The sequence below is a fragment of the Eucyclogobius newberryi genome, unplaced genomic scaffold (assembly GCF_026437365.1).
Source record: "Eucyclogobius newberryi isolate DKJ021-1_F unplaced genomic scaffold, fEucNew1.0.hap1 SCAF_14, whole genome shotgun sequence".
Taxonomy (NCBI): Eukaryota; Metazoa; Chordata; class Actinopteri; order Gobiiformes; family Gobiidae; genus Eucyclogobius; species Eucyclogobius newberryi.
The window spans coordinates 3,520,909-3,545,076 of record NW_027315768.1 but is presented as its reverse complement, the minus strand read 5'-3'; the positions used below and the strand labels follow the sequence as shown (position 1 = coordinate 3,545,076).

General features: G+C 46.4%; 1 protein-coding gene across 1 annotated transcript in view; it reads left to right on the top strand.

Annotated features, from left to right (window-relative positions):
* The window catches only part of itga4 (integrin alpha 4), an 87,379-nt gene that overhangs the window by 60,783 nt on the left and 2,428 nt on the right, over window positions 1–24,168 (top strand). Inside the window, exons 18-28 of the mRNA XM_072444182.1 lie at window positions 21–97; window positions 6,278–6,416; window positions 6,990–7,088; window positions 7,152–7,228; window positions 7,849–7,938; window positions 9,343–9,436; window positions 14,798–14,905; window positions 15,550–15,675; window positions 16,045–16,170; window positions 19,864–19,962; window positions 20,031–20,150. Coding sequence (XP_072300283.1) covers window positions 21–97; window positions 6,278–6,416; window positions 6,990–7,088; window positions 7,152–7,228; window positions 7,849–7,938; window positions 9,343–9,436; window positions 14,798–14,905; window positions 15,550–15,675; window positions 16,045–16,170; window positions 19,864–19,962; window positions 20,031–20,150 — 1,155 coding nt within the window. The remainder of the gene's footprint in view (window positions 1–20; window positions 98–6,277; window positions 6,417–6,989; window positions 7,089–7,151; window positions 7,229–7,848; window positions 7,939–9,342; window positions 9,437–14,797; window positions 14,906–15,549; window positions 15,676–16,044; window positions 16,171–19,863; window positions 19,963–20,030; window positions 20,151–24,168) is intronic.

Below are 24,168 nucleotides of genomic sequence, written 5' to 3'. Positions count from 1 at the left end.
AAGTTGTGCATGTGTTTCAGACGCTGTTCTCCCGCTCCTGTCTCCTGGAGAACTGCTCCACTGACCTGCAGCTCACAGCCCAGCTCGTCCTGCCAGGGTAACGCCACCATTACAAATACAGTCCTACTTAATAGACTCAATCATTCAATAAATGATAAATCATGTTTTTGGAGCCCTGTTTTTATCTTGTGAAACATGTGTTGTCTTGCTCTAATGATGCTCTTTCTAATGCTTTCAACTTGGATTAAAAGTCATTTAAGGACAAGAACTCAGTCAATTTCCAGTCTTTCTGCAACATATTCCAATCAAATGGAGCTAAGTTGAAGATGGCTTTCTTCCCCAGCTCTGTGCGGGCAAAAGGAACAGCATTCCCTTGTAAATAAATGTGTACCGATGTCCTTGCCTCCTAGTGGCCAGAGACGGCCATTCCACTCGTCACGTGTGAGGGGTTTGGCACTAGTTCATCGACGGAATCGGGACGAAAGTGACTGAATCCAACATGACCGGTCCCGCTGATACAGCTCTCTCTTGGGTCCAAATCCGAAGTGTACCCTAAACCTAACCCTGACCCTAACTCAGTGTCTGAAGCGTATGGAGGGCCACCATATAATTATTGTCTTAATCACCATAATCTAACATAGATTTAAAAAAACGTTTTAGTAGAAGAAAAAGCTCAGTTTAAGTTTTGGTTAAATTCTCCACAAGTTTCTCCACAATGTTTGAAAATGAGGGAGTCATCAATCAAGACACCAATGTGTCCAGTTCTATAGCCTCTTCCCTTCAAGAGTGGACACTGGAACACATTACAGCATCTTAAACTTTGAAACAACATTAGCTTAGTTTTGTCAGCGTTGAGGACTAGTTTTGACTGAAGAAGTGAAGTTTCTGCAGGTTTTCAAGGGCCTGAGCAAGAGATGATCCAGAGCAGTAAATAACTGTCATGAGCATTAGTAAGTAAGTAAGTAAGTAAGTAAGTAAATTTTATTTATATAGCACCTTTCACAGACAGAGGTCACAAAGTGCTTCACAAAACACAGAATAAAACAATAAAAACACAAAAAACTTACAGTGAACAATACATATACAACAATATACAGTAAAATCAGTCCGTAAAACAAGTGCATTTAAAAGGCTTGACTAAATAAAAAGGTTTTAAGCTGACCCTTAAAAGCAGTAACTGAGTCCAGTGACCGTAGGGAGAACGGAAGATCGTTCCAGAGTCTGGGGGCAACAGCCTGGAAGGATCTGTCTCCTCTGGTCCCAAAACGGGTGCGAGGAACCAGCAACAGTTTCTGGTCCAAGGACCTTAGTGAGCGAGAGGGAGCGTATGGTTTAATCAGATCGCTGATGTACGATGGGACCTGACCATTTAAAGCTCTAAAAGTTAAAACAAGAATTTTGAACTGTATCCGGTAGGAGACCGGCTCCAGTGAAGGGCTTTAAGAATGGGTGAAATGTGGGCCCTTCTATTTGTGCGGGTCAAGATCCTCACTGCAGAGTTCTGGACCAGCTGCAGACGAGAGAGTTCCTTCTTGTTAAGACAGGAAAACAAACTGTTACAATAGTCCAAATGTGAAGACACAAATGCATGAATTATAAGTTCCAGGTCATTTTGAGACACCATTTTTCTGAGCTTAGAGATTTTCCTCAACTGAAAGAAACAGTTCCTCGTCAACAGCTGGAGTGGTGCTCTAAAGACATTACTTTGTCAAAGACAACACCCAAGTTTCTAAGACTTGGTTTAGCAGTCTGACCTAAAACACCCAAGTACTGGTTTATCCCTGGAATGGCATCATCAGGGGCAATAATCAGAGTTTCTGTTTTGTCAGCATTTAGCTGCAACGAGTTTTGACTCAGCCATTGTTTTATTTGCACTAAACAACTGACCAAGGAGTTCAGCTTCTGGATCTCAGAAGGTTTAAAAGAGCAATAGAGCTGAATATCGTCAGCGAGCAGGTGATAGGACACATCACTAAACTCTTTAATGATCATTCCCAGGGGAATTATATAAAGCAGAAATAGGACGGGACCCAAGACGGAGCCCTGAGGAACTCCACACAACAGATCAGCTGAGTCGGACATTATTTGGTTTGCAGCAACACTAAAGCTCCGACCGGATAAATATGAGGAAAACCAATGAAGAACTGACCCTGATCGTCCAATCAGGTCCCTCAGTCTGTTCAACAGGATATGATGGTCGACAGTGTCAAAGGCTGCAGACAAATCCAACAGAACTAAAACAGTGCATTTCCCAGAATCAGCAGACATCATAATGTCACTGGACACTTTCAACAATGCGGTTTCCGTAGAATGATGTTTGCGGAAACCAGATTGAAAAGAGTCGTGAATGTTTGACTGATCAAGGAAATCGGACAATTGTTCAGAGACCACCTTCTCTAGGATCTTGGACATGAACGGGAGCTTTGATATGGGTCTGAAACTTTTGGGGTCTGTCGGGTCCAAGTTTGTTTTTTTCAGTAAAGGCTCAACTATGGCATGTTTAAATGGACCAGGAAACACACCAGTAGAAAGAGAGAGATTTACCATGTTGGTAACCCAGGGGCCAATTACATCAAACACTTTGAGGAAGAGCCTGCAGGGAAGGGCATCTGATGTACAAGAGGAGGGTTTCATCTTGGGCACCAGAGCTGAGATGTCTTCTAGAGTGACAGGCTTAAAAGAAGACCAGTTTTGGGAAACAGGCTCCACAGAAACATGTTTATCACACAAAAGGAGTGGGATTTGGTCTTTGACCATCTTGATCTTATTGATAAAGAACCTGAGGAATTCATTGCTGTCGGCTTTGCAGGAAACAGGAGTCACTGCAGCTGAAGGACAAACAATAGAATTTATAGTGTCAAACAACACTTTGGGGTTTTTCTTGTTGGATGTTATTAGCTGACGGAAGTAATCAGATCTGGAACTTTCCATCATTTCATTGTAAGATGACACAAGCTCTCTGAGGTGTAACCTATGGACCTCAAGACTAGAGGTTTTCCACAGACGCTCAGTTTTCCGACATAGTCTCTTTAGGTTTAGGATATCTTCATTTATCCAAGGATAAGCTTTTTTCTGTGACGACACAGTGGATTTTACAGGTGCCACCTGATCTAAAATGGATACACATTGGCTGTTAAAGGAATTAATTAAACTGTCCACATCAAGACAATTCATAAACAAATGAGGATCAAACATAGCAGAAAATTGGACGGCTGTATTTGCAGTGATAATGCGCCTCTGAGACCTGATGTTTGAGGGCACCGGCTCAGGAGAAAAGTTCAATTCAAATAAAACACAGCTATGATCGTTCATATGGACATCCTCCACACAGAGGTTAGAAACACTCAGGCCAAGTGAAAACACCAGGTCTAGAGTGTGTCCCTTTTGGTGAGTGGGACCAGAGACATGCTGCTCAAAGTTAAATGTTTCGGTCAAGGTTAAAAGATCCTTTGCAGGGCATGATGAGCCATCGACCCAAATGTTAAAATCCCCAAGAATTAAAACATTTTCCAGCTTTATAATAGAAGATAAATAGTCACTAAAGTCCTTTAAAAAGACAGCAGCAGGACCAGGGGGCCGGTAGACTAAAACACAGTAAAAAGGACTTGAAGAACCAACCTTAATCATCTGTGATTCAAAGGAAGTGAAAGTGTGTGAGTCGATGACTTTACACATGTAACGGTCCTGGGACACAACTGCCAGACCTCCTCCACGTGATGGTCCTGGGACACAACTGCCAGACCTCCTCCACGTCGACCAGGGCGAGGCATCGCAGAAACGGAGCAGCCAGGTGGGCAGAGTTCATTTAGATGAATAAACTCACCCTCTCTCTGCCATGTCTCCGTAAGACACATGAAATCAAGGTTTTGTCTTGTAAAATGTTCATTCAAGGAAAAGGCTTTGTTGGCAATTGAACGGGCATTCAACAAGCCGAGCCGGACCGTGGATGACGTCACGTCCATCGGTTCAGCTGAGCGCAGCGGGACCTGTCGAAGGCACGAGTTACGGTCACGTGATTCCCATCTGTTTCGCCGGTAAGCCGACGAAAACAAGGAAGCGGACGGTGGACCACAGCGCTCATAATTCCAGCGGCGCGCGGGCTCCAGGAAAACAGCCGCCACATCCCGCGCAGGCTCCAGGACCGGTGCGGCCCCGATGGCCCGTGCAGGCAGCGGGAAAGCAGCCGCGATGACACGGGCAGGCGGCGAAGACGGCGACGGCGAACAGCCGCAAACATCGAGGAGCGGGACCAGGCGTAGGCACCGAGCACGTCTCCCAAAGCCCAGGCTCGTGTGCTCCGAACACAAGGCTCGTCTGCGCTTGACTTGCACACCAGACCTTGTGCCTCGTCTCTGCTTCCTCCTCTTCCCCGGCCTCGGGACAGCAGCAAAACGTCAGGTGAGTTGGGTGGACAAACAAGCGGTGGCGGAAAGGCTTGTTTGTACCTGTCCCATGTGTCGAAAAGCGACTCCATCGTCGCTTTGATGTGGAAAAGTGCGCCACGGTCATAAACCCGCACAGCAGACACACAACAGACTAATGTCTGGGCTGATAAAACTGCATACGATGTAACGATCGTCACAAATAAGCGGCATAACAGGAGTCGAGCAGTGGCGTGGCCGAACACAGGCGCCATCTTGGAACCAGGAGAGATGCTGTCATTAAACTGTCATGTAAGCAGTGTGTCAAAAGCTTTTGACAGATCTATAAAAAGTGAAGCACAGTGATATGATAATGAACATCCATCTTCTTCCGCTCATCCGGGGCCAGGTCGCAGGGCCAGCAGTCTAAGCAGGGACTCCCAGACTTCCCTCCCCCCAGACACTTCTTCCAACCCGAGGCGTTCCCAGGCCAGTCGAGAGACATAGTCTCTCCAGCGTGTCCTGGGTCTTCCCCAGGGCCTCTTCCAGGTGGGACATGCCTGAAACACCTCGCCCAGGAGGCATCCGGAACAGATGCCCGAGCCACCTCAGCTGGTTCCTCTCGACGTGGAGGAGCAGCGGCTCTACTGCGAGCTCCTCCCGTGTGAGTGAGCTCCTCACTCAATCTCTAAGGGAGCGTACAGCCACCCGGCGGAGGAAACTCATTTTGACCGCTTGTATCCGCGATCTTGTCCTTTCGGTCACTACCCAAAGCTCATGACCATAGGTGAGGTCAGAACGTAGATTGACCAGTAAATCGAGAGCTTTGCCTTTCGACTCAGCTCCTTCTTCACCACAACAGTCGATGCAGCGACTGCATCACTGCAGCTGCTGCATCGATCCGCCTGTCGATCTCACGCTCCATCCTTCCCTCACTCGTGAACAAGACCCCGAGATACTTGAACTCCTCCACTTGGGACAAGGACACCCCACCCACCTGGAGAGGGCAAGCCACCTTTTTCCGGTCGAGAACCATGGCCTCTGATTTGGAGGTGCTGATTCTCATCCCAGCCACTTCACACTCGGCTGCAAACCGTCCCAGTGCATATTGCAGGTCCGGGTTTGATGGAGCCATCAGGACAACATTGTCTGCAAACAGCAGAGATGAGATCCTGTGGTCCCCAAACTGGACACCCTCCGACCCCTGACCACACCCTCCAACCCCTGACTGCACCTAGATATTCTGTCCATAAAAATTATGAACAGAACCGGTGACAAAGCGCAGCCCTGAGGAGTCCAACATGCACTGGGAACAGGTCTGACTTACTGCCGGCAGTGAACACAGCTCCTGCTCCGGTCAGACAGGGACTGGACACCCCGGAGCACCCCCCAAAGGACACCCCCGAGGGACACAGTCGAAAGCCTCCACCAGATCCACAAAGCACATGTGGACTGGTTGGGCAAACTCCCATGAACCCTCGAGCTCTCGATGGAGAGTCTAGAGCTGGTCCAGTGTTCCACGACCAGGACCAAAACCTAATAAACAAAAGTAAAGTAAAGAAGTAAATAAATCATATCAATACATTATAGGACATTTGTATTTGTTTTTTATTCTATTGAACATGGTTTATCTTTTTCCTATGTGATTCTTCATGGTTCAAATTAACATCTAACTAACTGTTTCATTGAGTTATTTTTTATTAATTGAACTGGGATTATAATTGCAGTTCTAAAATAGTTGTCTTGACAATATGGAGAAGTTGTTTCATGTGGGGAGGCCCAGCACTTACAGAGAGGACCATAAAGATTTAGAACAAATTCTACCAACAACAAATTATTTGGCGTCCTCCAATTCTAAATGTAACAGAGATGACTGAAAATGACTGAATGACTCTTACAATGTCTTTTTCCTCCAGTGAGCGCTCGTACTTCCCTCTGGGCTGGGGGCGGAGCTTCATGGTAAATGCGTCGATGGTGAACGCGGGAGATGACTCTTTTTTACCACGCCTGACCCTGCTGTTTCCCCCCACCATCCAGTACGTCCGCGTGCACACTGTGAGTACACAAACACACACAGTGAAACTACTGGAGTCTGTTGTACCATTGTGTAATAACACAATGGTACAACAGGTTATTATATTAGTAATAAATAATGTAATAACCAGTGTTTGGTAGTGTTACTTTTAAAAGTAACTTGTTAAGTCAGAATCAGAAAAGGTTTATTGCCATTGTCAATGAACAGAATTCACAAACATAGCAACTTGTCCTGGTGATTTGATGCAACATAAAACAATGAACAATGATAAGTTACCTCGTGACTGCCCTGGAAAACGTATTATATTACTGTGCTAATTTGTTACAAAAGCGCAGCTTTATATATCTTTTATGTTGACAGATGACCACAAAACAATGCTATACAATAAGCACGTGTTGGCCTCAAGCAATGGAACTTTACTTTTAACTAGAAATGCTATGCTGCATTAAGAATGTCGGTTTGTGAAGCGTTCTAAATCTCTAAAACTATATATATATTTTAAGAAATGAAATAAGAACATCCTAAGAACCCTTAGTGCTTTTCTATGTGTCCTTGTTTGAATCTAAAACATTTTGTTAACTTTTTGGTGTCAGAATGAGATGGAAGTGAGCTGTGACATCATCGCAGAGGTAAACAGCACAGTGGGCGTGGCTTGTGGGCTCGTGGGGCTCCTCCTTCCAGCCCAAGCTCAGGTAAGAAGCATCAATTGAATGTGTGAGAGGGGCGGAGTCTAACCACCATGTGACTACCTGCAGCTCAACGTCAGCTTCCTATTGGACGTGAGCCATAACTGCACACCTGGTGACATCATCGTCCAGCTGAGCAGCCGCAGGTGAGCCGCACTGCATCATGGGACACATTTATTCCAGTACACTGAACATTTCACCTACTGAGCTCCAAATGATTCACCACCATGAGTTTAGAATTGCTTTTCACATCTTGCAGAGAGAATATTAATATATAAGTTTTATTATCACGGTAAAGCTAACAACAACTAGCATGCTAACAGCAGGAAAAAAGGCTCTATAATTAGATACAGACAGCAGACTGCGGCCTCATTTTTGACTCTGACAACTGCTATAGCAGTACTGGGTCACTACTATATTTTAGTAATATGGTGTACATACCTTTATGAATAATTCAGAATCTACTGTATACTCGAGTCACATAATTGGAAGTAAAAGTATTCCAGTAAGAATAATGGTATCAATTTACAGTCTATTTTTTGAATTGTGCATTTTGTTTCATATTTGTTCCATAAAATCACCGCAATAATAAAATACGGCTACTTAATAGAATGTGATGTTCACCCTTATTACTTGAATATTAATTGTATCACTGCTTGAACTTTACTTACTACGTACTTTAAAGTACCACTACCTTTATGTGTGACTCATTTTTGCTGCTGCTGCGGGTTGTGATTATGGTCTGTCCTGTCTTGTGTCCCTCCAGTGAGAACTTTGAGAAGGAGGAGTTTCTGAAGGACAACTCCGTCAGTCTGATGCTGCCGCTCAAACAGGAAGTGGACATTTCCATCCACGGGTCAGTGCCGCTCTGTCCGGTCACATGTTCAAGGTCACTGGTTCAAGGTCACGGGTTCAAGGTCACGGGTTCAAGGTCACTTGTTCAAGGTCACGGGTTCAAGGTCACTGGTTCAAGGTCACTGGTTCAAGGTCACTGGTTCAAGGTCACGGGTTCTAGGTCACGGGTTCTAGGTCACTGGTTCAAGGTCACTGGGTCAAGGTCACTGGGTCAAGGTCATTAGTTCAAGGTCACTAGTTCAAGGTCACTGGGTCAAGGTCAGTAGTTCAAGGTCACTGGTTCAAGGTCACGGGTCAAAATAAATGTAGAGGTCTTGTGATTCTGACTTCTGTCTGAAAGGTTAGACCACTCTTTTCACTAAAACGTAGTTAACGTCATTATATTTAAGATTTTACTCAAAGTCTCTACTAGTTCTTCCTTGGTGAACAATTTTAGTGACGTTAATTACTTTCTGGTTGGACACGGTTGGCATAGTGGGGGGCGGGGTCTGGCGTAGGTGAAAACACTCAATAATAAAAAAATAAAAAAACATACCCTCTTTCTTTATTTTAAGACATTTCATGACAGATTATTGATATTTCAAGCACATCTAAAACAAGTTGAGCCACAGTTGAGTCTTCTGACATCGGACACAACGTTAACCCAGAAAAGTAATCTAATACATCAGGCCTACAGTGTGCTGTAGTATTGTTGCACTGAGGCGGATGCAGCAGCTCTTCTACATTAAAAGGAATGAATTGTTTTCGTCCATGGAGGTTTTCCCATTATAATATCTTATCATTAGTGGACCTAGCGTTTGATGCTCATGCTATCTCTTTGTTTTTCCTATAGCCGTTAGCCATAAAAATCATCATGAGATTCCTCCTAAATGACCATCTTCAGGTTCAGAACGTGGCTTTGACCCGTTTCTGCTGGTTTGAATGTCTCGTCCTCTCACAGAAAGAGTGGATCCAACTAAATCTGCTCTTGTTTGTGGATTTGGCAATTAATTCATTTAAAATTTTAATTCTCAGCATGTTCAACCAATCTCCTTCATGCTCAATCATCATTAGTTTATTAAGTTTCATTAAGTTGTAGTTTTGTAAGTCCTGTAACTGCAGCTCCCCCTTTCCCCGCCCACAACCTGTCCTCAGTGTGATTATTTGAAAAAGTGACACGTAGTTTATAAAATTTCATGTAGAAACATTGAAAAGATAAAAACATGTCATTATAATGTTATGAGCTGCAGTTTTGAACAGGAAGTAAAGGGCCTGTTTCTATTACTGAGCTGTTTGAAATCAATATTGTGTTTTACAATAAACTAAATGTAAAATAATGATCTGCATATATTATAGTTCAGTACTAAATGTGCTTGTGCTTGTGTAGTGCACTCAGTACTGACCCCTGCTGGTGTGTGCTCCACAGACACGGGACCCCGACCTCTTTCACCTTCTCTGAGCAGGAGCAGGACTACGCCCCTGTCCATTGCTACACTGAGGCCCTCAACTTCACATACAAGGTACAGAGTCCAGACCTGCAACCAGCGTGTGTATGTGTTTGTGTGTATGTATGTGTATGTGTGTGTGTATGTGTGTTTGTGTGTTTTTGTGCGCGTGCGTGCGCGTGTGTGTGTCTGCTTGTGTGTGCTGTGTGTGTGTGTGTGTGTTTGTGTGTTTGTGTGCGCGTGTGTGTGTGTATGTGTGTTTGTGTGCGTGTGTGTGTGTTTGCGTGCATGCGCATGTGTGTGTCTGCTTGTGTGTGCTGTGTGTGTGCGTGTGTGTGTGCGTGCGCGTGTACGTGCGTGTGTGTGTGCGTGCGCGCGCGTGTGCGTGTGTGTGTGTGTGTGTGTGTGCGTGTGTGCGTGTGTCTGCTTGTGTGTGTGTGTGTGTGCTGTGTGTGCGTGTGTGCGTGTGTGCGTGTGTGCGTGTGTGCGTGTGTGTGTGTGTGTGTGTGTCTGCTTGTGTGTGTGTGCGTGCGTGTGTGCGTGCGTTTCACAGAGACCTGGTTAACAGCAGAAATGCCAGACTCTATTGTAGGTTTGGACAATTTTCATCTGCTGCGGGCGATAGAACGAGAGAATGCGGAAAGAAGAGAGGTGGAGGTCTGGCGGTGTATGTGAACACGAGCTGGTGCAAACCCGAACACTGCTCAGTGCGGGAGCAGCTATGTAACAGGGATATTGAACTATTGGCTATTGGCATGAGGCCATATTATCTGCCCCGGGAGTTCTCACATGTGATTTTGATCGCAGTCTATGTGGCCCCGTCTGCCAATGCTGAATATGCTTGTGAAGCACTGCTCTCCTGCACTTGTAGGCTGCAAACACAGCATCCACAGGCTCTCTTCCTCATCTCTGGTGACTTTAACCACGCTTCTCCCTCTTCTGTTCTACCAACATACACCCAGTATGTTACCTGCCCCACCAGAGAGAATAGAACATTGGACTTGTTTTTTGCCAACACCAAGGAGGCTTATTCCTCTTCCCCCCTCCCTCCCCTGGGCAGCTCGGACCACAACCTTGTACATCTGAGGCCTGTGTATGAACCCATCGTGCGCAGGCAGCCTGTGGTCTGCTGAGAGCGAGGAGGCTCTGAGGGACTGCTTCAGCACCACTGTCTGGACTGAGCCTTATGACCCACATGGGGAGGACATGAACACTATCACAGAGTGCATCACGGACTACATCAACTTCTGTTTTGAGAACACTGTTCCCTCCCGGACGGTGCGGTGTTTTCCAAACAACAAGCCATGGATTAACCGTGAACTGAAGGCTCTGCTGAAGGAGAAGAAGAGAGCCTTTAGGTCAGGAGGAGGATGGAGGAGCAGCTGCAGCAGAAGAACATTCAGGGAGTGTGGAGAAGCCTGAAAACCATATCGGGCTTCAAAATCCCCCCTGCCCAGACAGAGGGGGATCTACAGTGGGTGAATGATTTAAGTGCTCACTTCTTGAGATTTGATCGGTCACCCGCCCCTCCCCCTGCACAGCTGCATGCTCCCGCTTCCACAGCTGGACAATGCCCTGCATCCGTTCCTCTTTCTCCGCCCCGGACCATTAGCTCCCCACTTCGCCTGGACTCACCCATCCTCCCAGCACACAGTCCCCCTGCCAACCACTGACTGTCACAGCAGCACAGGTGAGGAGTGAGCTGAAGAGGATTAAAGTGAGGAAAGCAGCAGGACCTGACGGCATCAGCCCCAGGCTCCTTAAGTCCTGCACAGATGAACTGTGTGGAGTTATGGAGCATGTCTTCAACATGAGCCTGAAGCTGAGGGTGGTACCACAGGTCTGGAAGACCTCCTGTTTGGTGCCTGTGCCTAAGACACCGCGCCCCAAAGACCTCAACAGCTTCAGGCCAGTGGCTCTCAAGTCCCACCTGATGAAGACACTGGAGCGGCTGGTCCAGGACCATCTCCGCTCCACCGTGAGCTCAGCCATGGACCCGCTGCAGTTTGCATATCGGCCTGACATCGGAGTGGAGGACGCCGTCATCTCCCTGCTGCACCGCTCTCTCTCTCACCTGGAAAAGCCTGGCAGCTCTGTGAGGATCCTGTTCTTCGATCTTTCCAGCGCCTTCAACACCATCAGCCGCTGCTCCTGAGGGACAAGCTGGAGACGGCTGGTGTGGAGTATGACCTGGCAGAGTGGATCCTGGACTACCTCACAGATCGACCCCAGTTTGTGAGCGCCCGGGACTGTGTGTCTGACACTCGGACCTGCAGTGTGGGGGCGCCCCAGGGCAGTGTCCTTGCGCCCTTTCTCTTCACCCTTTACACTGCAGACTTCAGACACGACACGGACAGCTGTGTCCTGCAGAAGTTCTCTGACGACTCTGCCATCATCGGACTTATCACGGACGACGATGATGTGGAGTACAGGGGACTGGAGCAGGACTTTGTGGACTGGTGTCAGTGGAACCACCTCCTCATCAACGCGGGAAAGACAAAGGAGATGGTGGTGGACTTCCGCAGACGCCACCCCACTGCCCCCTCACCAGTGAACATCCAGGGAAGGGACCTTGAGAGAGTGGACTCATACAAGTACCTGGGTGTTCATCTGAACCACAAACTGGACTGGACTCATAACACAGACGCACTGTACAGGAAGAGCCAGAGTCGGCTCTACCTCCTGAGGAGACTCAGGTCTTTTGGAGTGACAGGGCCACTCCTGAAGACCTTCTACGACTCTGTGGTGGCATCAGCTCCTGTAGGTGTGGCCTGCTGGAGCAGCAGCATCACAGAGAAGGAGAGGAAGAAGCTGGACAAAGTCGTCAAGAAGTCCAGCTCAGATTCAGATTCAGATCATCAAAACTGAAAAAAGACTTTTATGGAGGGCCAACATCAAAGCTTGACCTACTGAGCTCAACTCCTACTGAGCTCATCACCTACTAAGCACAACTCCTACTGAGCTCAACTCCTACTGAGCTCATCACCTACTGAGCTCATCTCCTACTGAGCTCATCTCCTACTGAGCTCATCTCCTACTGAGCTCATCTCCTACTGAGCTCAACTCCTACTGAGCTCATCTCCTACACCAGTAACTGATGCTGAACGGACTAAACAAGCTCACTCAACCCATCGACTCATTACACATTCTATGTAATGATTAGCCTTCTATGTTGTAAAATGACTGCATGTATTTCTAACTAACATAATTTCTAAATAACATCGTAACAATCATTACAAACATGAACAGAGCCTTAGCTACAAAGACCTGTCTCTAAAAGATCGTTTTTAAGTGCGTTTGTTGAAACGTGGCGCTGCTGTTGCTTCTCCTCTTCACATGCTCAGTTAGAGCTTCTCTTCTCCTCTGCACATGCTCAGTTAGAGCTTCTCCTCTGTACATGCTCAGTTAGAGCTTCTCTTCTCATCTGCACATGCTCAGTTAGAGCTTCTCTTCTCCTCTGCACATGCTCAGTTAGAGCTTCTCTTCTCTGCACATGCTCAGTTAGAGCTTCTCCTCTGCACATGCTCAGTTAGAGCTTCTCTTCTCCTCTGCACATACTCAGTTAGGGCTTCTCTTCTCCTCTGCACATGCTCAGTTAGAGCTTCTCTTTTCCTCTGCACATGCTCAGTTAGGGCTTCTCTTCTCCTCTGCACATGCTCAGTTAGGTCTTCTCTTCTCCTCTGCACATGCTCAGTTAGAGCTTCTCTTCTCCTCTGCACATGCTCAGTTAGAGCTTCTCCTCTGCACATGCTCAGTTAGAGCTTCTCTTCTCCTCTGCACATGCTCAGTTAGAGCTTCTCTTCTCCTCTGCACATGCTCAGTTAGAGCTTCTCTTCTCCTCTGCACATGCTCAGTTAGAGCTTCTCTTCTCCTCTGCACATGCTCAGTTAGGGCTTCTCTTCTCCTCTGCACATACTCAGTTAGGGCTTCTCTTCTCTGCACATGCTCAGTTAGAGCTTCTCCTCTGCACATGCTCAGTTAGAGCTTCTCTTCTCCTCTGCACATGCTCAGTTAGGGCTTCTCTTCTCCTCTGCACATGCTCAGTTAGGGCTTCTCTTCTCCTCTGCACATGCTCAGTTAGGGCTTCTCTTCTCCTCTGCACATGCTCAGTTAGGGCTTCTCTTCTCCTCTGCACATGCTCAGTTAGGGCTTCTCTTCTCCTCTGCACATGCTCAGTTAGGGCTTCTCTCCTCCTCTGCACATGCTCAGTTAGGGCTTCTCTTCTCCTCTGCACATGCGCAGTTAGGGCTTCTCTTCTCCTCTGCACATGCTCAGTTAGAGCTTCTCTTCTCCTCTGCACATGCTCAGTTAGAGCTTCTCTTCTCCTCTGCACATGCTCAGTTAGGGCTTCTCTTCTCCTCTGCACATGCTCAGTTAGGGCTTCTCTTCTCCTCTGCACATGCTCAGTTAGGGCTTCTCTTCTCCTCTGCACATGCTCAGTTAGGGCTTCTCTTCTCCTCTGCACATGCTCAGTTAGAGCTTCTCTTCTCCTCTGCACATGCTCAGTTAGAGCTTCTCTTCTCCTCTGCACATGCTCAGTTAGAGCTTCTCTTCTCCTCTGCACATGCTCAGTTAGAGCTTCTCTTCTCCTCTGCACATGCACAGTTAGGGCAAACATCCGTGACTCTCACACAGGTTTCTTCAGCGTGGAGCGGAGCTCAGATCCATGTGTTTGAGGCTGTGGTCCTCAGAGCACATGTGCAGAGCTCTAACAGAAGCTGCTGTCCGCTCAGGCTCTAAAAGCTCATGTTAGAGAGCGGAGCATGAACGGGCCTCTGAACGCGGAGAGGAAGAATCATGCTTCCCGCGCAGTACTGCTCAGCGGCCTGTAGAGGCCAGTAAGAGACACCGTGAGTTCAGCTCAACTTCAGCAGCAGAAGTGAGGGGAAAACGGGCTTATCTAGATATATTTTAGCATCTTATATTTTAGCGTCATATATAGTTGTGACACATGGTAATTTCAGATTTTATTAGCCAATCACTGATCGCCTTGATTGCCACTGGTATAACATAAAATCAAAAGAACAAAGTAATGTGACTACTTGATTGTGGCCTTTTTTTTAATATAATAGGCTCTAAAATGTGCTTTAGCATTAGCATGGAGAGCTAATTCCTTTGTTAATTTCATGACAGTTATGTCATTTCTCTGCTCCTCACAGTAACATGTAAAAGAGGAAGCACATTCGGTACCAGCCCAAACCCTCTGGATTATTGTATATTTATAGGAAGAATACAAAGGACTGGCCCCGAAGTTCCTCAGACCTTACCAGACAAGTTATCTGTTTTATATTACTGAACATCAATGTCAAAGATGAATATTTTAACCACAACCAGGACCAAACAGACCAATCAGAGGAATAATTATGACTTGCTGCTGGTATAATCTTGTACCTGTCCACACGGGGGCGCTCTGACGTGTGTGTGTTTGTGTTGCAGGTGTTAAACTCCGGCCCCAGCCTCTCAGTGGACACAGTGGTGGAGGTGCTCCTGCCCCGGGCCCTGGCCCCTCACCCACACCGGCTGCTGCAGCTCACAGACTGGCAGGTACACGCGCAGTACAGTCAGAGCTGCTTTAAACACATTTAACACTTTTACTGCGTTTCCTGGAGAAGTATGAGACACGCACTTGTCAGTTAGAAAGTGTAACTGTTTATTATCTTCTTCCAGTCGCCTTCATTCCAAACTGCACAATCTTGGACTCAACAACATTTTGACGGATCGTGCTGAAGAGCTGTTAATAAAATAAACCTGATGTATACATTTGACTCAAATATGAAATATCCCAAACCCCCCAGTGTATTACATTCTTTTAATGTAATACACTGCCAAAGAACGTGGCCACAGAAAAAAGGGACACACTCTAATATTTGACTTGGTTGAATCCAAGTGACCACTTTTGGCTGGACAGGCAGTTTAATATATATATAACCACAAAACCTAAACCCTGGATTATTTGTCTCAAATATTTGCAATGCCTTATTTTTGTCCGTAAACATAATATCATTTTTTTTTGTTTCACCTCTTTCTTCTCCTTCACCTGGGACGTGATACTGCTGTATTGTGGTACTCGCTTTTGTTACTTAAGTAAAAGTACTGCAAAAGAAATACTCAAGTAAAAGTATCATATAAAAGTCAATGTAAGTAATCATATTGAAGTACTTCTATAGATATGTCCTTGTGTGTGTGAGGTGTCTCAGGGCGGGTGCTCCCTCGGGGACAGGGTGCTGTCGGTGCAGGACGACTGTGCGGTGCCTCATGCCTCTGTGCTGCAGCAGCTGGTCTTCTTCTTCTCTCCCCTGGCCACGCGCCTCCTGGTAACGCTCGGAACAACACACCATCATGAAGCTCATATTTAGACATGTCAAAATATCATATCAGTAAAATGTTTTCTTTTTAATGTCCAAAAACTCATCCTTAAGAGTAGTAATGTCTATCACTAAGCGGCTCGGCCTGATGTGTGGGACTCAGGGGCCAGTCCTCTGCATTTAGGGTCAGCATAAACACAAGAGTAATCCACCACATTTAGGTCAAAAGTCTCTGCTTAGAGTGTAAACATTTTTACAGTTTTATCTGAGATATTTTTGTGGGTAAAACTTGCATCTGAACTAAAGGCACAACATAAATATGAAATAAACATAACTGTATCTATGAGACGTCCTTGTGTTCTCCTGTGGTCTGTGCAGTTCTGTGGGCGCAGGGACCCTGTGTGTGAGCGTCTCGTCTGTCGCCTGGGTCTTCTGGAGTCGGGACAAGTGGCCACCATCCACCTGGAGACAGCCCTGAACCCGGCCGTCCTGCTGCAGGCGCCAGTACGTACTAACATGCAGTGTTGTGCCTGAACGCGTTCATTGAACGAAAGTTCATGAACGCGTTCATAATTTTGGTGAACGTGAACTGAATGCATTTCAGTTCACTGTTTCTGTATTACTGCTGACGAACGATAATATGAACACGTTCTTTCTGGTGTCTGTGAACGACACCTTCGTTCTTTTTATTTTCGTGTGAGATTTCTAGAGACTTCCAGGCGAAAAACACCGTTAAGTTGCCCAAAAAGAGCCTGTGTCTGGCAAGTGTGAGAGCTCCAGTTGTAGAGGCCATAGATCGCGGAGACAGAGATTTCGCGTGTCGCACTGCACTGCACATGTGCATCAAAACAAAAAGCAGCATGGACGCGACCGCAACGTGACGTCAACAGAGCAGCAGGAGTCGCCCTTCTACGACCAGTTACGTGTGTTTTATGATGAGGTCGGTGAGGATGGGAACAATCTAACATTTATGTGCAAACTTTGCCCAGCAAGTTTTCCCTCATGTTTTGGAGAATATACTGTGGGGTTGAAAGCTGCTACTGCTGCTAGTGTGGTGCTGAATGGACAGCATCACATGAGGGAAGTCCCTTCAATGTGAATGTAAATCCTGGGGAAGGATTCAAAATTGGATATGAAGATGAAATCTGACACATATTTTCAGCATTAAACTAATACAATAATTGCTGCCTGTGGTTGTATTTGGGCTGTGGAAATAATTTAGAACAATTATTGCATAATATGGAAAAAAAAGAACTGAACTAGGAGCAGTGAACTTAGTTAAAAATTTTGAATTATGAACAATGAACTGAACTAGTTTATTTTAAAATGTGTGAACTATGAACTGAACTAGTTCATGTAGAAAGTGAACTTTCCCAACACTGCTAACATGGGACACTGAGACACTGTGCTCATCTCATGTGATGAGGTCATGTGATGAGGTCGTGCGATGAGGTCGTGCGATGAGGTCATGCGATGAGGTCATGTGATGAGGTCGTGTGATGAGGTCGTGCGATGAGGTCGTGCGATGAGGTCATGCGATGAGGTCATGTGATGAGGTCATGTGATGAGGTCGTGTGATGAGGTCGTGCGATGAGGTCGTGCGATGAGGTCATGTGATGAGGTCATGTGATGATGTCATGTGATGAGGTCGTGCGATGAGGTCATGTGATGAGGTCATGTGATGAGGTCGTGCGATGAGGTCATGTGATGAGGTCGTGCGATGAGGTCATGTGATGAGGTCGTGCGATGAGGTCATGTGATGATGTCATGAGGTCATGTGATGTGGTCATGTGATAATGTCATGAGATCGTGCGATGAGGTCATGTGATGAGGTCATGTGATGATGTGATGAGGTCATGCGATGAGGTCGTGCGATGAGGTCATGTGATGAGGTCAGGTGATGAGGTCATGTGATGATGTGATGAGATCATGTGATGAGATCATGTGATGAGGTCATGTGAAGTGATGAGGTCATGTTTACAGTTTTTTACGATTGAATAAACACTAAAATCTAAAGTTTAGCCCAATTATCAAAACCTTACACTCAAGGAGCAAAACACGGCCTCAGATCTGCACCACTGTAACACAATAAGTCAGTTCACACTTTGTGCACAACAACACACACAGTGATTTACAACACTGAACACACTTGTATGTATTTAGACAGAAGTATATCAAGATGTCACTTCTTTGCAATTCTAAAGCACTGACTGTCAAATGACCACACCCATGTGTCAAATGACCACACCCATGTGCCAAATGACCACACCCATGTGCCAAATGACCACACCCATGTGCCAAATGACCACACCCATGTGCCAAATGACCACACCCATGTGCCAAATGACCACACCCATGTGCCAAATGACCACACCCAGGTGCCAAATGACCACACCCATGTGCCAAATGACCACACCCAGGTGCCAAATGACCACACCCATGTGCCAAATGACCACACCCATGCGCCAATCCATAGAACACTGTCATTAGGTGACCAAACACAAGATCGCTTAATTGTAGACACTCCAATCAGATTTAAGCACGATAAAAATGCAGCAAGTGAGTTCATCAAACTGAACCAAAATGGAAGGAAGAGGAAGAGGAGGAGTGAAGATGAGAAGGAGAAGAAGGAGGCAGAGGCCGTGCCAGAGGTCGAGGTAGGGGTAGGGGTAGAGGAAGAGGAAGACTTCGAGCAGGAGGAAGAGGGGGAGGAGTTTGGGAGGGTTCTTTTTTGTACTGGATAAAATGTAATGTTTTTCACCATGTTGGCTTGAGTTTATGGAAAAAAATAAATGACGTTGTCAACAGCATTAGTCTTGTGTCCTGTGTGGTGTCTACAGTGATGCACACAAGTGTGTGTAGTGTTCACTGTGTGTGTTGTTTTGCACAAAGTGTGAGCAGACATTGTGTTTCCAGTTGTGAAAATCCGAGCGGTATTTTGCAAATTCTCTGTGTACTTCACCCACACGACTCTGTGCACTTAGAAGCAGAATTAGCCAAAAGTGTTTAAGGTTTTCAACAGCAGTGTGTAACTGATGTGTAACTGATGTGTAACTGGTGTGTAACTGGTGTGTAACTGGTGTGTAACTGATGTGTAACTGGTGTGTAACTGGTGTGTAACTGATGTGTAACTGGTGTGTAACTGGTGTGTAACTGGTGTGTAACTGGTGTGTAACTGATGTGTAACTGGTGTGTAACTGATGTGTAACTGATGTGTAACTGGTGTGTAACTGGTGTGTAACTGGTGTGTAACTGGTGTGTAACTGGTGTGTAACTGGTGTGTAACTGGTGTGTAACTGGTGCAAACATGGTTAAGTCATATGTAATGTGTGTGTTTCACATGGTAAAAAAATATGGTTTTGATCAATTAGTGTAGAGTTTTTACAAGAGTGTTTCATTTTGCAAAGGAGCTAAGGTGTTTTGCTAATTGGGTTTGTGGTTGTGCTAATTGTGTGTAGGGTTTTGCTAAATAAAACAAAACCATCAAAATTGTGTTTATTCAATCGTAAAAAACTGTAATTGCAGTACAGTGATCCCTCGCTATATCGCGGTTCACTTTTCACGCTCTCGCTGCTTCACGGATTTGCATCATGCATTGTGTTCTGCATTCTGATTGGCTAAACAGTCTCTCCGCGTCTTCTCTACCTGTGTGTCAATAACGTTACACCGTTATTGACACCCACAATGTTGACAAAACGTTCTGCACCGACAAAGGTGTTAGTCCAAATGATAACTCCACTTTAGGTTTGGTTCATTTATTTAGCGAACACCACGTTCACATTAGCAACACAACAACGTCTACCTTGGTCCCACCCAGGCACGTAATACAGGTAAACAGAACAGTATCGCCCCCTAGCTGTCAGGCATGAGAAGTGAAACTAAGAGAAGTGAAACTTAAGAAACTAACAAAAGGCACTTGCGGTCGGGCCCAAAAGGCAGAGGAAGATGAAACTATCGCAGAAAAAGTTAAACTTAAAACAACAACAAATGTTTATACAGTACTTTTATTTGTTAAACAAATGCTTGGGCCTGTAAACAGGTTTTGTTCCTTGCTTTCAGTGTTTTATGGAGTATTTCATTGTATAATAACTGTAAAAAAAATAAAGGTTTCTACTTCACGGATTTCGCCTATCGCGGGTTCTTTTTGGAACGTAACCCCCGCGATAAACGAGGGTTCACTGTATTTGTCTGTGACAGGGTCGTCACAGCATTATGAAGCTGGAGAGTCTGGGGTTTGTATCACTTCCTGTTGATGACCCCCACACAGTGGTGACTGGCAAGCAGCGGGACGTTCAGGTAAATGTGTGCCCCTCAATGCTGCAGTGCTGTGTTTGAGCGTGTTAACCAGTGTGCTGTGTGCGTAGGTCCAGGTGGTGGCGCTGTTCTCTCAGAAGCCGTCTGCAGCAGTTCGAGTTCTGCTGATCGCGGTCAGCCTGCTCCTGGGACTCCTCATCCTGGCTCTACTCATTTACTGCCTCTGGAAGGTACACCTCATCACCCTTTATTTAGCCTTGGATCATGGCCTGGCTCAGACCGGCTCTGTCAGGCTCAGTCAGGCTCTGTCAGGCTCTGTCAGGCTCTGTCAGACTCAGTCAGACTCAGTCAGGCTCAGTCAGGCTCAGTCAGACTCAGTCAAATCAAATCAAATCAAATCAATTTATTTTTGTAAGGCCCAAAATCACAACAACAGTTGCCTCTGAGGGCCACAGGGAGAAATGAATCAACAATGTCTGTGGTGGCGAGGGACGATGTCCCAGGGTCCTCTGTCCTTAGACTCTCCTTCTCGGCCAGGAAAAACTACAAAAAAAACCTCTTTGGGAAAAAAGCGTAGAAACCTGGAGGAGTTCCAGTGAAGGAGAGATCCGACTCTCACAGACGGACAGACGGACACGAGGAGACTGGAGCTGGACCCACTCTTCAGGCAGAAGAGGGACCGACTGAGGCGAACTGGACCCACTCTTCAGGCAGATGAGGGACCGACTGAGGCGAACTGGAGCCACTCTTCAGGCAGATGAGGGACCGACTGAGGCGAACTGGACCCACTCTTCAGGCAGATGAGGGACCGACTGAGTCGAGCTGGACCCACTCTTCAGGCAGATGAGGGACCGTCGGAGTCGAACTGGACCCACTCCTCAGGCAGATGAGGGACCGACTGAGGCGAACTGGACCCACTCCTCAGGCAGATGAGGGACCGTCTGAGTCGAACTGGACCCACTCTTCAGGCAGATGAGGGACCGTCGGAGTCGAGCTGGACCCACTCTTCAGGCAGATGAGGGACCGTCTGAGGCGAGCTGGAGCCACTCTTCAGGCAGATGAGGGACCGTCCACACAGGGCAGGGACCACTTCACCAGGGGAGGGGCATCTGGGTCCTCAGGAGTGAGAGAAAGAAAAAGAAGGCGGTGAACAGTTTGCAAGTGGAATTAAAAAATAAATGTTGTTTGATAGCATAAGTAGTCAGAAGAAGAGAATAGTGCTCAAGCTGTCATACTTCCCCCAGCACAGTTGCTCCTAGGGCAGCGTAGCTAAAGCTGTGGGTTTATGTTTCTGTTCCTAACTACTCTGACCATAAGCGATTTCGAAGAGGAACGTTTTAAGCCTGGACTTAAATGAAGAGACTGTGTCAGCATATTTAACATGGGTCGGGAGCTGATTCCATAACACAGGGGCTTGGGAGCTAAACGCTCTACCTCCTACAGTACTTTTAGAGACTCTTGGGACCACCAGAAGGCCAGCATTCTGAGAGCGAAGAGCTCTGTTTGGATGATATGGTTCTATAGCATCTTTGAGGTAGGATGGGGCCATGTCATTTATGGCTTTGTAGGTCAAGAGTAGAATTTTGAATTTGATTCTAAACTCGACGGGGAGCCAGTGAAGAGACTTCAGCGCTGGCGTAATGTGCTCTCTTCTTTTTGTTCCTGTTAGTAATCTTGCTGCTGCATTTTGAACCAGTTGAAAGCTTTTTATGGAGCTTTTAGGACCTGCTGCAAGCAGGGAGTTACAGTAGTCTAATCTAGTCGTTACAAATGCATGGATAAGTTTCAGAATCACTTTTAGGCAGGATTCTTCTGATTTTGACTCTTGTTGCGCAAATGGAAATAGGCTGTTTTACAAGCTTGATTTATATGAGCTTTAAATGAGAGCTCCTGGTCAAATAAGACTCCAAGGTTTCTTACAGTAGAACTGGAGGCTACACTGACATTGTCCAGTGTGACTATCTGCTCAGATAGAGAGTCTCGTAGATGCTTAGGGCCAAGCACAATGACCTCGTTTTTTTCAGGGTTAAGAAGCAGGTAGTTTAGTGTCATCCAGGTTTTTATCTCCTTCACACAAGTACTAAGTCTGTCTACTTGATCGCTCTGATCAGGTTTCATTGATAAATACAGCTGAGTGTCATCTGCATAGCAGTGGAAGTTAATGCCATGCTTTCTGATAATGTTGCCTAATGGCAGCATATAAAGAGTAAACAGAATTGGACCGAGTACCGAACCCTGTGGCACACCGTAAATTACTTTAGAGCATGGTGAGGAGCTCTGGTTTACATTAACAAATTGGTACCTATCAGATAGATAGGATTTAAACCAGCTGAGGGCTGTTCCTCCAACACCTACATCACATTCTAACCTCTGCAGTAGAATGTTGTGGTCGATGGTGTCAAACGCTGCGCTGAGGTCCAACAGAACCAGGATTGAGACCAGTCCATCGTCAGCGGCTAATAACAAATCATTTGTGACTTTAACTAGTGCAGTTTCAGTGCTGTGGTGGGCTCTGAACCCTGACTGGAAAACTTCAAATAAGTTATTATCCTGCAGGTGGCGACAAAGCTGTTTTACTACAACTTTTTCAAGGATTTTAGAGACGAAGGGAAGATTTGAAATAGGTCTGTAGTTTACCAATAGGTCAGGATCTAAATTAGGCTTTTTCAGAAGAGGTTTAATGGAGTCAGGCTCTGTCAGGCTCAGTCAGGCTCAGTCAGGCTCAGTCAGGCTCAGTCAGGCTCAGTCAGGCTCAGTCAGGCTCAGTCAGGCTCAGTCAGGCTCAGTCAGGCTCTGTCAGGCTCTGTCAGACTCTGTCAGGCTCTGTCAGGCGGCAGTTGAAATGGTTGGATTTATCTGTCTACAAAACGAGTTCACCTGGGGAGATTCCACATATTATTAGGGCTGCACGATATTGGAAAAGACTGGGGTCAAGTACCTTTAGGTTATTTTTAAGAACTGGGCAGGGCATGCCCTCAGGGCATGTCCTCACAGAACTATGAGGACAGGGCATGTCCTCATGTGCTGTAGTGACGTGATGTGAACTTACACAATGTTAAATTTGCCCCCTCTTTTACATGAAACACAGTTTCTGTGACATTGGATCCAAGTTAGCAGCAAGCTAAGTTAGCAGAGGGCTATGATAGCATGACAGCCCGTCTTTTCTTTTGTCAAACGTCCTTTCTTCTAAAGCTGTAGCAGTCCAGTATTTCAGACGTGCCATGCTATTATTAGAAGATATTTGCACAACTTTGCGATACACTCATTGCACGCTCCAATATCGCAATGACGATATTTTTCCGATATATTGTGCCGCCCTAGAGCAGATATTAGAGGAGACCCTTATTTCTTGAGCAGAGCCTTATTTCTTGAAAATACCTTCGAAACAAGAACATCGTCACAGAGATGCTGCGGCTAAGCTAACAGGTCCCACCGCGACTAAGCTAACAGGTCCCACCGTGGCTCCAGCCCCTGCTTCCTTGTCTGGAGCTCCAGAGGAGACCAGGAGCAGGATAGACCCAGTGATTTTGGCAGCTCTGTGGGAGATAAACTATAACATTACAAAGGCAGTAGATGCACGTCGCTCCTTGGCTCCCAAACTGGCTCTGAACCACCGTCCAAGACATTTTATATTGAAATTTCAAAACGTCTGTGATAAACAGTGTGTTATGGGGCAGACCAGACCAAACAAGCTCTGTGTCTTATCTTCAACAACTATTCAGCAAGAGTGATCAGAAACACAGGGCATTAGTGAAGTCTCACCTGAGAGAGAAGAAAGTGGATGATGGTTTCTTTATCCGCGACGCTGCGATTCGACATGGATGGTAAACTGAAAAGATTTAGCTCTCCTTTTCAAATGGCTTTTTGGATCAGTTTGTGGCTCTTTGTTTGGTTTAAGAGGGGGAGATACCAGGTGAAAGGCGAGGGGGAGATACCAGGTGAAAGGCGAGGGGGAGATACCAGGTGAAAGGCGAGGGGGAGATACCAGGTGAAAGGCGAGGGGGAGATACCAGGTGAAAGGCGAGGGGGAGATACCAGGTGAAAGGCGAGGGGGAGATACCAGGTGAAAGGCGAGGGTTAGATACCAGGTGAAAGGCGAGGGTTAGATACCAGGTGAAAGGCGAGGGTTAGATACCAGGTGAAAGGCGAGGGTTAGATACCAGGTGAAAGGCGAGGGGGGAGATACCAGGTGAAAGGCGAGGGGGGAGATACCAGGTGAAAGGCGAGGGGGGAGATACCAGGTGAAAG